General features: G+C 40.1%; 2 protein-coding genes across 2 annotated transcripts; both read left to right on the forward strand.

Moving 5' to 3' along the window:
• Positions 1-671: 671 nt before the first annotated feature.
• LOC130999786 (pentatricopeptide repeat-containing protein At3g22470, mitochondrial-like) lies at positions 672-3,472 on the forward strand. The gene is made up of 2 exons (XM_057925425.1): positions 672-3,010; positions 3,080-3,472. Exon 1 carries the CDS (start codon positions 849-851, stop codon positions 2,958-2,960), a length of 2,112 nt encoding a protein of 703 aa, XP_057781408.1. The 5' UTR covers positions 672-848; the 3' UTR covers positions 2,961-3,010; positions 3,080-3,472.
• On the forward strand, positions 3,154-4,311 carry LOC130997021 (chitinase 6-like). The gene is made up of 3 exons (XM_057922300.1): positions 3,154-3,224; positions 3,363-3,439; positions 3,702-4,311. The coding sequence occupies exons 1-3, from the start codon at positions 3,154-3,156 to the stop codon at positions 4,091-4,093; spliced, it is 540 nt and encodes a 179-aa protein (XP_057778283.1). The 3' UTR covers positions 4,094-4,311.
• The last annotated feature ends 9,489 nt before the right edge of the window (positions 4,312-13,800 follow it).

A 13,800-nucleotide genomic window follows, 5' to 3' on the forward strand; every position in this document is an offset into this window, starting at 1 on the left:
TAAAAAAAAATAAAAAAAAAATTACTATTCTCTATAGTTCCAATGTTTTTTTTTGTATAAATTAAAATTGAAAATGTTTTTTTTTCTTTCTTGAATTATTTTCTTCAATTTCTTGAGTTGAGGGACGAGTGGTTGAGATTCGCATACAAACTGTTCATTCTTACAAATTTATATTAGAATTAATACTAATTTTCATTTTAGAAATTTTATGTATAGGGTTAAAGAGTTTTAAAGTGAATCAATATAATTTGCTAAACTCTAGTTCATTAAATTATCATAATTATAAAATTAGGTATATTAAAAAGCATAAAAATAAATATAAATAAAAATCTTAAAAATGAAATAAAATCAAAATAGAAAAGAAACCAAAACTAATAATAATAATAAAAAAAATGAATGTGAGTTGAGAGAAAATATAGAAAATGAAAAAACAACAATTCCTTTAATTAATTAAAGAATCTTTGAATGATTATAACTTCTTCAATTAAAATGTTATATTACTATAATTTTTATATCAAATTAAAAATATACAAACATAAATTTATTTATGTATTTTATACTCCTAAAGATATTTATCATGATCTTAAAGCTGTGCCCCTAATTTAAAGTAACTTTGAAAATGGGTCTTAAAAGTAACTTTGGGCCAACTTATTATTGAAGCTCAAAACATTTTGAAGCCCAAAGGTTATTATTGAAGCCCAAAATGCTGTAGGGAAGCCTTTAGCACATTATAACTTATAAGAAATCGGCAGTGAATCACTACAAAAAAAAATCAGCATAAAATTTGCAGTAAAATCGCAAACTCCATTCATCCCTTTCTTCAGATCCAATCTCACCGTCGATTAAGGATGATGAGCAGAAGAGCTGCTGTTTCTGCAATCGATCTCATTCATGGAAGAGGATTTCTCAATCGATCCTCGCAGAAATCGGGTATTCTCTCTCCTGTATTCTCTCTCTTTTCTTCCAAGGCTTTTCAACCTAAGCAGTCCGGAATCGATTTCAATTGTGTTAAAAAGCTTGACGATGCTATTGAATTGTTTCGAAAAATGAAGAGTATGCGGCGGGAGCCTTCTGTTCGAATGTACAACAATCTTTTGAGTGTTACTGCAAAGATTGAGCAGTATTCTTTTGCCCTTTATATGTTTGGTGAAATGCTTAGGATGGGTGTCCGGGTTAATGATTACACCATGAGTATTTCTGTTAACTGTTGTTGTCGCTTGAAAGATATATACTCTGGTTTTTCTATAACGGGATTCTTTTTCAAGATTGGTTACGAACCAAATGCCGTGACTATCGCCACTCTCATTAATGGGTTTTTCTTAGTTGGTAAGGAGGCTGAAGCCGTGAATTTGTTTGAAAAGGTTCTGGATTTAAAACTTTGTGAACCTCATGCTATTATGATTCTGCACGTGATAGATGGGTTGTGCAAAGCTGGACTGGTCATTGCAGCCCATGATTGGCTTCATAGATTAGAAAGTAGTGGGTGGAGTCCCGATGTTAAGGCTTATAATGCACTAATTGATGGATTCTGTAAGGAAGGAAGAATGAAAGAGGCTGGGAATTTGTTGGAAAGTATGGCGCAACAAAAAGTTTCACCCAATGTCATCACTTTCAACACATTGATTGATGCATATTGTAAAGAAGGAAAGATGGAAGCGGCTGAGAGAATGTTGGAAATTATGACGCAAGAAAATGTTTATCCTGATGTTTTCACTTTCAACACATTGATTCATGCATATTGTAAAGTAGGAAAGAAGGAAGCGGCCGAGAAGATGTTGGAAACTATGATGCAACATAATATTTGTCCCGACTTGTATACTTATAATATATTATTGGATGAGCTGTCCAAGCGTGGGATGGGTGATGAAGCTCGGCTTTTGTTGTCCGAGATGGTGGAGAAGGGCGTCTCGCCTGATGTTGTCTCGTGCAACATATTGATAGATGGATATTGCTCGCAGGGTGAGATGATTAGAGCCAGAGAGCTCTTCGATTCAATGGCAAACACTGGAATCAAGCACGATATATTCACCTATAATATCTTATTGAATTGGCTGTCCAAGCGTGGGATGGGTGATGAAGCTCGGCTTTTGTTGTCCGAGATGGTGGAGAAGGGCGTCTCGCCTGATGTTGTCTCGTGCAACATATTGATAGATGGATATTGCTCGCAGGGTGAGATGATTAGAGCCAGAGAGCTCTTCGATTCAATGGCAAACACTGGAATCAAGCATGACATATTCACCTATGGTATCTTTATTAAGGGATACTGCAAGGCGGGAAACCTTGATGAAGCATGGCGTTTCTTTGATGTAATCCCGCTTGTAGGTCTCAAGCACTCCACCGTGTCGTACAACACGATGATGCACGGGCTAATACGCCAAAGTAGTTTTTTAGATGGATGGAAGCTTTTCCAGGATATGGAAGCTCAAAAGCTGCATCCGGATATGCACACCTACAACATCTTGTTAGATGGCTTCTGTAGGATCAGTCGGATTAATGAGGCGTTTGCGTTTTTGAGGGTTATGGAGGCTAAAGGGGTGAATCCTGATATTGTAACGTACGGTGTTATGATCAACGGCTTGTGCAAGGGCGGCAGACTTGATGATGCTATGAGGCTCTTCAACCATCTCTGTTCCAAGGGCTTAAATCCAAATGTGGTAATCTACAACATGATGCTCGATTCCCTTTACCGTGAAGGGCGTGAAGGGGAGGCGAAGAGGTTGATGGAGGAGATGGAGAAGAGTGGCTGCGCGCCTGATGGCATGACCTTCAACATTATAGTGTGGAATCTTCTGAAGAGCAATAAGATGTGTGAGGCGATTCCTTTCTTGGAGGAGATGTGCAGGAGAGGATTCAAGGTTTCTTCGGAGATCATATCTGTTTTGCTTCAGGAACTAAGAATACGAGAAGGAAAAGATGATAAATTGCAAGAGGTTGTTAAGAAAGTTTGTGCTCAAAATTGACAAGTGAATGCTATGTCTTTGCTGAGCTTCATGGGAGGCCAATTCTCAAGGTTAGTTACAAACATACGTTAATGAATATATCCATCCTCAGCAGCACTCATTGTGGAAATTGTGATTAGGTGGAGCAATTGCAACGGATGAGTACTGGAGAGTGGAGACGTTGGAGGACGTGGCGTCAGCCTATGGCTGTCGTATGACAGCTCGCTCCGACAGAGCTGCAGTTGGTCTCATTGAGTCTCTGCTGCTTCTTCTCTCGAGTCTGAGGTGAGTTATCCGCAGAGAGGGTCTCAATCTACTCTGCTTTTCTTTTGTCTCTAACATTTGGATCATTCAAGGGTTGTGCGATGTTGGTATATTACAAATGCTTTTGTACGTTTACAATAAAAAAATGTTGTGGTGAAGGGCTAGTATTCTGTCCCCAAATTTGTTTGAGACTGTCTCATGGGTCAAGATTCAGATTGAAACACTATATTGGAGTGGTTCAAATAAATTCAAATATATATTGTATAAAATAGGAATTATTTTTAATTTTTTGATTGTGAGTAGATTCATGATTTTGCAGAATGAACTCAATTTTTTGAAATCATCATTTTTCACACAGAATTTATAATATTTCGACGTAAATTCATAGTGGACTTATTTCATACAAGGTTTCTGGTTTTTATATATAATAACCACTCCTTATGTCATATATACCTCACTACAAATATCATACAAGAGAAGAAAATTAAAAAAAAAAAGTTTTTGGCCGATCTAGAAACTATTGCGACCAAAGCAACAGGCAGTGGCCGTGCGTGGCCGACAAGGGCTACTACGGCCAAGGCCCGTTGCAAATATCATGGAACTACAACTACGGCCCAGCCGGCCAAGCCATCGGCTTTGATGGATTGAACAACCCTGAAATTGTCGCCAGAGATGCTGTTATCTCATTCAAGACTGCGCTGTGGTTTTGGATGGATAGCGTGCACTCGGCTATTACGTCGGGGAAAGGATTTGGGGCCACGATTCGTGCCATTAATGGAGACCTTGAATTCAAGAACGCGAATCCGGGCGCCGTGACTTCTCGTGTTAATTACTATACGAGCTATTGCAGCCAACTCAGAGTTAGTCCTGGGCCTAATCTTCGTTGTTAGAAATGGGAATGTCAAGAATCGATGTATTATATGGTTTCTTGTGTTAAAAAAAGTAGAGTCTCTCGCATGAACTATTTAATAGGAGTGGAATAAGTGTGAATTCGATCACTTGTGAAATTATGGTTTGTTGTGTTAAAATTGTGGGTATTGTAGTCTTGCGCTACTTGCGCTCTTTCAAGTCAAACATAGAATAAATAAGGGCAAAATTCAATAATTACATATAGTTTGTATTTTCCAGACACTAAGCGGGAGGTTGCAGCGTTCGTCGCGCATGTCACGCATGAGAGTGGACGTAAGTGTATTTAAATAAAAATAAAATTTTATTATAATACTATGAATTATATTTAATTTTTATTTCGAGAAGACTATGCAATATCTGATCGGGTCGGGAATGGTAACTAACTTCGACTCTCGTTTGTCTAAATCTACGAATTACTCTTCCTTGACTATCTACTTGCTTGTGAGACATGTCAATCTTGATGCATTCCCCAAATTTGTTTGAGACTGTCTCATGGGTCAAGATTCAGATTGAAACTTTGGCCAAGATCGTGAGACACAGTGGCGGAGCCAGGATTTTTTTTTTGGGGGGGGGGGGGGGGGCTGAACTGTTACGGGGGTTCGCCCCCGAATTTTTTTTTTGGGGGCATTCAATACATTTTAGACATTTTTTACTAAAATACAAATATAATCATAATAATAATAACAACATTTTTATAGATAATATAGTTCAAAACATTTACTAAAATTTTTTTTGGGGGCATTCAATACATTTTAGACATTTTTTACTAAAATACAAATATAATAATAATAATAATAACAACAACATTTTCATAGATAATATAGTTCAAAACATTTACTAAATTTTTTTTTTGGGGCATTCAATACATTTAGACATTTTTTACTAAAATACAAATATAATAATAATAATAACAACAACATTTTCATAGATAATATAGTTCAACATTTACTAAAAATTTTTTTGGGGGCATTCAATACATTTTTTTACTAAAATACAAATATAATAATAATAATAATAACAACATTTTTAGACATATTATAAATTTTTTTTTTTTCAAAATTTGGGGGGGGGCTCTAGCCCCCCCTGGCTACGCCCCTGGTGAGACAGTCTTACAGAATATTTTAAATATTTGACTGAGTTAATATGGTTTTTTATTTTTTGAAATAATGATCAAAATACACTAATATTTATGTAGTTATATATGCACAAATTTTGTAGATTTGGAAAAATAAATCAAAATTTGATACTCCCTCCGTCCCATGAAGCACATATAAATACCCTTGTCATTGATTATTTAAACACATAGCAATGGCTGCTTCTACTCCACCCGACAACGATGTCGTGACACAAATACTCTAGCTTCTATCCGTTCAATCCCTCTTGATGTTCAGATCTGTCTGCTAATTCTGGCGTCACCTCATCGATTCCCCATATTTCAGAAAATTCCCTCTCTTACTATGATTTAAATCGAGACCATTCAAAAAATGTTAGATGGAAGGTCTAATGCCCACTTTGATTAAATGCCTACTTTTTTTTCATTCAAAAACTATTTTTCATTTGAATATCGGCTTTGATGGATTGAACACTGAAATTGTGGCGAGAGACGTCGTTATCTCATTCAAGACTGCGCTGTGGTTTTGGATGAATCACGTGCACTCAGCTATCACGTTGGGGAAGGGATTTGGGGCAACGATTCGCGCCATTAATGGAGACCTTGAATGCAACAATGCGACTCCGGGCACCGTGACTTCTCGTGTTAATTACTAGCTATACGAGCTATAGTAGCCAACTCAGAGTTAATCCTGGGCCTAATCTTCGTTGTTAGAAATGGGAATTTCAAGAATCGATGTATTATGGTTTGTTATGTTAAAAAAAAGTAGAAGTCTCTTGCATGAGCTAATTAATAGGCGTGGAATAAGTGTGAATTCAACTACTCGAAGTGATATGTGTAAATTATGGTTTGTTGTGTTAAAATTGTGGGATAAATGTTAATTGTAGTCTTGCGCGACTTGCACTCTTTCGTGGGTATTTTCTCCACGGCGCCGCTTCTCCCTATTTTAATTTAGACATTTTCTCAAATAGTTGGTATGCGCGGATTCACTGAACAGTGTTATGCAGTCATTTCCTAACTCTTTTGGTCAATCTGTCGAGCACTTCGTAGGTATATATCGATTTGAGAAATAGACGGTACTTAAGCTAGCATTTGCTTTTTCTTGTTCATATTTTATCAACCCCACTTTCATTAAATACATTTAATTGTCTATGGGGCCACCGGCTGCGGCGTCGCTCTGAGAATCGAAATGTGGCAGCAGCCCGTTCCGAAGCACGACCCTTTGTCCATATATATCGTCCTCGCCGGACCACGTGCGAAGGAGGCTGGATCGTTCAAGCTCGAGTGTTCCAAGGTCGGGAAACAGGTGCAGCGCCTCCGCCAGATATCAGATGCCGCCGGAGGAGGAGAAACCGGCGGAAGTGCAGGTGGGGATGGGCGGCGGCCGCCGAGGAAGAGGTTAATATTGGAATATAAGCAAAATAGTTATAAAGAGTAGCAGCAGCATGCGCACGTTAGCTAGGTTCCCTTAGCTTAAAGTTTGTTGTAGCAAGTTAGGAAGTTCACGTTAGTTACAACTGTCAAGCTTCTTGAAGATTCCTTTGTATAGTATAACTGTATAAGTATCTGCTCTCTTTCAGTTTGTAAGCTCAGTTTTCACTTCGAATGAGATGAAATTCTCTCCAAAATATCTAGCTTAGATCGTTTAACAAGGGGAGAGAGAAAGAGAGAAGGGTCATGAACTGAAAATTAGGGTTTGAGTAAGAAATAAGTACTACAATTTTTTTTACATTTTCTGTAATCGGGTCGGCCCGGGTGGCTAAGTGGGTCGGGCTAGGCGCGGGCCAACCCGGTCTGACCGTCAGTTCAGTCTGACCAGAGAATTTCCGATTATTATTGGTGCATTAATGACGTCGCTTTATAACTATTAATCAAAGTCGTTCTCAATAAAAATTTCCACAAATTAAGTCAATTTGTACAAAACCGCTACCTAGATATTGTCTCAAGACTATAAAAGTCGTTCGCAACTAAAATTTCCAGGCACGCCTCAATTGACGAGAAGAATCCTAGTATCTATCTGTCCCACTCTAATAAACTCAATTTTTTTTTGGAACATCTCACTATAATAAGTTTGTTTTTTATTTTAAGTAAAAAAAAAGGTTTTATTATTAAAAAATACTTATAGTTTGTTTTTCATTTTAAGTAAAAAGGGGGGGGGGGGGGTTATTACTAGAAAATCCTCATAGTTTGCCAATTTTCTGGTTTATAACATGATTTTATAATTTGACCAGAAAATAGATTAATTTTCAATTTAATCGTAATTATAACATGACTTTATAACCTGACCAGATAATACACCAATTTTCAATTTAATCGCAATTATAACATGAAGTATAATAATATCAAAATTTAACATTAAATATTTTAAATTTTCTTTTCATCTCACAATATACTAATTTTTTGTGGGTCCTAATATTTTATAATTTCATAATTTATATAGATAAATACTTATTATATATGTAATATAATAATAGAATATTAAAATCAAATTTATATATATGCATTTTTGTGTTGAAAACATATATATATATATATATATATATATATCTAAACAATATTAATATAAAATAACTAATCATCTAACTTAATCTTTATAAAAATAAATCAATCAATTAACAATAATTTATACATAGCAATTTAATATGGAATTACAATAAATATCAATATATCTATGATGAACAATGATCTTAATGTTCATGCTCAAAATAAGTGAGCCTATTAAAGTGGGACGCGGGAAATATGTAGTCCTAGTAGAATTTATTCATAAAAAGTAAAAATAACGAATAAATCAATAAAACTAAAAAATAGTTATATATCAAATTAAACCAATCCGTAATTATTATTGGTGCATTAATGACGTCGCTTTATGACTATTAATCAAAGTTGTTCTCAGGGCCGGCCCTGGGCATAGGCGAGGGGTGCGACCGCCTAGGGCCCAGGGCCAAATGGGGCCCCAATTTTTTTATTTTTATTATTATTAGTTTATATAAATAAGACTTTTTAGTTATATATTGGGCCCCAATCAATAAAAAATTTGCAGTACAAGCCCAAAGACTCTAATCTTATTCCTTTGAAAAAGATGGCCCACAAACACACAATTGTATGCACTTAAAGGGGCCTTTTTTTCTCATTCTGCCTAGGGCCCATGAAAAGTTCGGAACGGGGCTGGTTGTTCTCAATAAAAATTTCCACAAATATTTAAAACAAAATTTGTACAAACGCTACTAGCTATTGTCCCAAGGCCTTATAAAAGTCGTTGGCAATAAATTTCTAACACCTAATTGTGAAAGAAGAATTCCACATGCGGTATGATTTCAGTGATATTTTTATTTTTTGTGAGAAATAAAAATAACAAATAAATTAATGTAATTCATGAGTAGTTGTATCCAGACAATATGATAAACATCTCGCTCCAAAATTCAAACTCAAACAAGAATGTCTATTCATGCGTTACATTTATTATTTATTCGTAGAAATTATTGATATATTCGTAAATGAACACACACATTCTCAATTCTGAATACATTTAACATTCTCAAACGGAACATTTGTTTCCTATATAAAGCTACATATTGTCTCAAGACTCTCAACTAGCAAAGTATGGCAAATCTCATCACTATCCTCCCTTTTTTCATATTTTTCTCTCTTATCATCTCACCACCAGCAACATCCTTCAACAACCAAACCGATTTTCTCACACTGCTCGCCTTCAAATCCGCCATCGATCTCGACCCACTCGGAGCTCTAGCTTCATGGAACCAGAAGACGCATTTCTGCAAGTGGAACGGCATCCGATGCGGCCGGAGACACCCCGACAGAGTGGTGGAGATAAACTTGATCTCCCAAGCACTAGTTGGCTCTCTCACTCCTCACATAGGTAACCTCTCTCTCCTCAAATCCATCTCACTCCACAACAACTCTTTCCATGGCACCATCCCTCAACACATCGGCCTCCTCCGAAAGCTCCGGTACCTCGGCTTGAGTAACAACTTGTTCAATGGTCCAGTTCAACAAAATCTGTCACGATGCTCGGATCTTGATACACCCAGCCCATTCCCTAGCTTGGCCCTATTATGTTCTAGCCCATTAGCCCATTAGGTTTTTATTATTAGGTATAAATGATGTAATCTCCAAGTTTATTGAGTATGAATGAATATTTTGGTTGTTAGCTATCAAACTTCTTTCTTCTCTCTTGATTTCTGGAGCTTGAGCTTGCTCGAAAAGCTTCACCATTGATACGGATCGTATCAATTGGTGCTTTCATTGAGAGTATCTCTCTTTGAATATCCAAAAAAAAAAAAAAAAAAAAAAATGTCAAGATCTGAAATCTGTGCCGCCATTGAAGAGCTTCACACCGCCATCTACAGTTGGCCAACCTCCTTCGACGCCTATTTTCAAGCGGCTCCAAATTCCTCCCTGTTTTCATCTCCTTCCCCACCACCCGTTCACTCCCCTCCACCACCAGTCCACTCCCCACCCCCGCCAGTGCACTCTCCGCTGCCACCAGTCCACTCCCCGCCTCCACCAGTGCACTCTCCTCCGCCACCCGTCCACTCCCCACCCCCACCAGCGCACTCCCCACCACCACCCGTCTTCTCTCCGCCGCCACCAGTCCACTCTCCGCCACCACCCATTACTCCAGCTCTCTATCCACCACCATCGTTTCCCCCAATCTTACATACAACTCACTCCACATCACATCTTCCCATTCGCCGTCTAAGCCGATCTGAAATCGAAGCTAAAAACGACCTCGGGTTGTGTTACAATTGTGACCAAACTTGGTCCGATACCCACCGATGCCGCAGCAAATATTTGATTCTTTTCGGCACCGATGATGAGGATGACTTTGGAGATCCCAAGTCTCCTTATTCCATGGGTGGAGTTGAAGCTAAAGTGAAGGATATCTCAAGCATTTGCGCCTCTGCACAGCCATTCTCATCGCCCCATCCTTTCACAGGACTCGAACCACCATCTCCGCTATCACAGATAGATCTCCAGCCTCCGCCGCCGTCAACATCTCCACTGCCCATACCACCTCCTCCCACCGAGCCACCCCCAAACGTACCGTCTTCCCCTGCAACACCACCACCATCGCCGCCGCCACCACAACCACCGCCACCAATAACTCCTTCGAGAAATTCCCCACCAACGCCCACCCCACCTAGTCAGTCACCACCGTCTCCGACCCACCGCTGCCGCAACAAAAAAATACTCCTTCTGGGTTATGGAGAAGATGACCTTGATCCACCGGGCAATTCTATTTCGGCAGTTGACGATGAGATTATTGAGGGTGTACCCCCGCCGCCGACGTTGCCGACAATCTCAATTATTCTACAGCGGGCGAGGGTTTATCATTACCCATTGAATTGGTTGTTTGAGATTTCTATTGGGCCCAAGTCTAAGAATGAAGAGCCCAACCCAATCAATATATTTGGGCCCAATATGAGTGGCCCTAAAGCTTTGATTGTGGCTGCCCACAGCCCAAGTGCTCGCTTCCTCCGAGATAAAAAAATTGGGGTTCTTCCACGGCCTCAAGGCTTGTCTCTGCTATTAACCGCGCCACATCACGCCGTCGACGTCAAGGAGAAGGATCGTGGACTTGATCAAGAAGTCCAGCTATGTGGCGAACCGCCGCCCGGATCTCGTGGGCACGCCCAGCTGATGTGCATCAGTTTTGAGTTTGCTCGGAGTAATTTTCTGCAGGTTTTCAGCTGGGACTTTTGTCGAGCACATGGTGGTCGTAGTTTTATCAAGCTTCTTAGTTGATTTTCAGTCGGAGCTTTTATCAAGCATGAGTCGAGCAGTGTAATTTGGTTCTATTTAGTTTTGTTTTTGCAATTAACGGGCCAAATCATCTCCCATAGCCATTTTTTTTCTTTACAACTTCACCTTGAGGACAAGGTGATTGTGAAGGAGTGGGGAATGATACACCCAGCCCATTCCCTAGCTTGGCCCTATTATGTTCTAGCCCATTAGCCCATTAGGTTTTTATTATTAGGTATAAATGATGTAATCTCCAAGTTTATTGAGTATGAATGAATATTTTGGTTGTTAGCTATCAAACTTCTTTCTTCTCTCTTGATTTCTGGAGCTTGAGCTTGCTCGAAAAGCTTCACCATTGATACGGATCGTATCAGATCTTGTGTACCTTAATTTACACAAAAATGCCCTCTCCGGATTCATACCACCGGAGCTCGAGCTTCTGCACAAGCTCGAGCTCCTGGCGCTGTCCAAGAACCGCCTCTCCGGGCCATTCCCACCATCACTAGGGAATTTGACATCTCTAGAGACAATCTATTTATCTGAGTGCCAATTTCATGGTGAAATCCCAGAATCATTCACCAGGCTCAAGAGCTTGAAATATCTCCAGTTTGCTGCAAACAATCTCACTGGCACAATTCCCATTGGCCTATTCAACATGTCTCAACTTATCTTTTTTGCAGTTGATAGTAATCTTCTATAAGGAACAATCCCCTCCAACATAGGATACACTCTGCCTAAACTCCAGTATCTCATTTTGGCCCAAAACAGATTTTCCGGCCCTCTTCCTGTCTCCCTCTCAAACCTTTCCAACTTGATATACCTCGAAATGCCCTATAATGGCTTCACAGGAAGACTCCCACAACTTGGGAGATGTTCCAATCTTGTAACCTTCGTTCTCGGACACAATCTTTTTCGAGATGACGCCTCTTCCATTTCATCATTGACAAACTGCACAAACCTAGAGTGGCTAATTGTTTTTTTCAACATGATAACCGGTTCGTTGCCCAACTCCCTTTCCAATCATTCCACTCACCTTAGCCGCCTAGAACTCGCAGACAACGAAATTCACGGCGACATTCCTCGGGGTATCGAAAACCTCATCTCTCTCAACTCCATTTCCCTTGGAAACAATTATCTAGAGGGCCCGATTCCTGAGGGCATTGGGAAGCTTAGTAACTTGGTTTCGTTTGGGGTATATCAAAACAGACTCACCAATTCTCTGCCGCCTTCAATAGGAAACCTCACTTCCTTAACTGTGCTGTACTTGGATCATAACAACTTTTGGGGTAACTTACCTTTGAGCCTTGCCAACCTCACCAATTTGATAGATCTTGATCTCTCCTACAACAATCTCAGTGGTGTCGTACCTCCGCAAATCGTGGAGAGCCTCTCCTCCGTTGCCATCACGCTTGATCTCAGCAACAATCACTTTGAGGGCTCGATTCCACACGAGGTTGGTTCTCTTACCAACCTCGCCACGCTGGCGTTGTCCGAGAACAGATTGTCCGGACCGATCCCAATCTCATTGGCCAAATGTGCAGTATTGCAGCGCCTCTACCTGCAGGGTAATCTATTACAAGGCGAGATTCCCTCGACATTGTCTGCTTTAGCAGCTCTACAAGTCGTGGATCTCTCGCGGAATAATCTCTCCGGTCCAATCCCGAGATCCCTCGACAAGTTGAAGCTCGGATACTTGAACCTCTCGTTCAATGCGCTGGCGGGAGAGGTCCCGACAGCCGGGGCTTTCGGGAACCAGACCGCGGTTTTCCTAGATGGAAACCCGCGGTTGTGTGGCGGCGTGCGCGAGCTGAATCTTCCTCCCTGCCCTCGGGTGGAATCTAGCCGAATAAACAAGAATCACCGCTCAACTCTGCTAATAAAACTCCTGATGGCGGGATCAGGAGTTTTAGGTTTTCTCCTTTTCGGGTTTTTTTTTTGGTACAAGAAAAGGAAACCGGACAGGAAGGCTCTTGCCCCTCCATTTCCCGGTGTCCGGTTCATGAGACTCTCCTACGCGGATCTCCTGAACGCCACCGCCGGATTCTCCGAGCAGAACTTGCTCGGAGCTGGGAGATTCGGGTCCGTTTACAAGGGGATTCTCGGCGTTGAACACGATCAAACCCCCGTCGCGGTCAAGGTTCTTCACTTGCTCGTTAAAGGAGCCTCCAAGAGCTTCACGGCGGAATGCGACGCACTAAGAGGCGCGAGGCATAGAAATCTGTTGAAGATATTGAGCGTCTGCGAAAGCATAGACTTTCAAGGGAATGATTTCAAGGCGTTGGTGTATGAGTTCAAGTCCAACGGAAGTCTAGAACAATGGTTGCACCGTTGTAGAGACGACGGCGAAGAAGAAGAAGGTGATGAAGGCAGCAAGCTTAGTGTGATGCAAAGGCTCAACGTTGCAGTTGATATTGCTCAGGCGATCAAGTACCTTCATCTGGGAACTGATTCTGTGATCATTCATGGTGATTTGAAGCCGAGTAACATTCTTTTGGATGAGGATATGAGTTCTTGTGTGGGTGACTTTGGATTAGCAAAGATCGTATCCAACATGGTTTTATCACATGACAGCAGCAGCAGCTCTACGAGGATCAGAGGTACCATAGGTTACGTCCCTCCAGGTATGAATTTCCAATTTTTTTCTTGAATTACTTTTTACAATTTATTCCATATATTTTTATATTCAAGACGTTGTTTCAAGAAATATTGGGTTAATATATTGCGTTTTATGTCCCGAACGACTTTCAGCGTTTTTCATAAAATGTTTCGTAATTTTGTTTTCTCTCAAAAATATTGGGTTAATATATTTGTGTT

Source organism: Salvia miltiorrhiza, chromosome 8 (assembly GCF_028751815.1).
Source record: "Salvia miltiorrhiza cultivar Shanhuang (shh) chromosome 8, IMPLAD_Smil_shh, whole genome shotgun sequence".
Taxonomy (NCBI): domain Eukaryota; kingdom Viridiplantae; phylum Streptophyta; class Magnoliopsida; order Lamiales; family Lamiaceae; genus Salvia; species Salvia miltiorrhiza.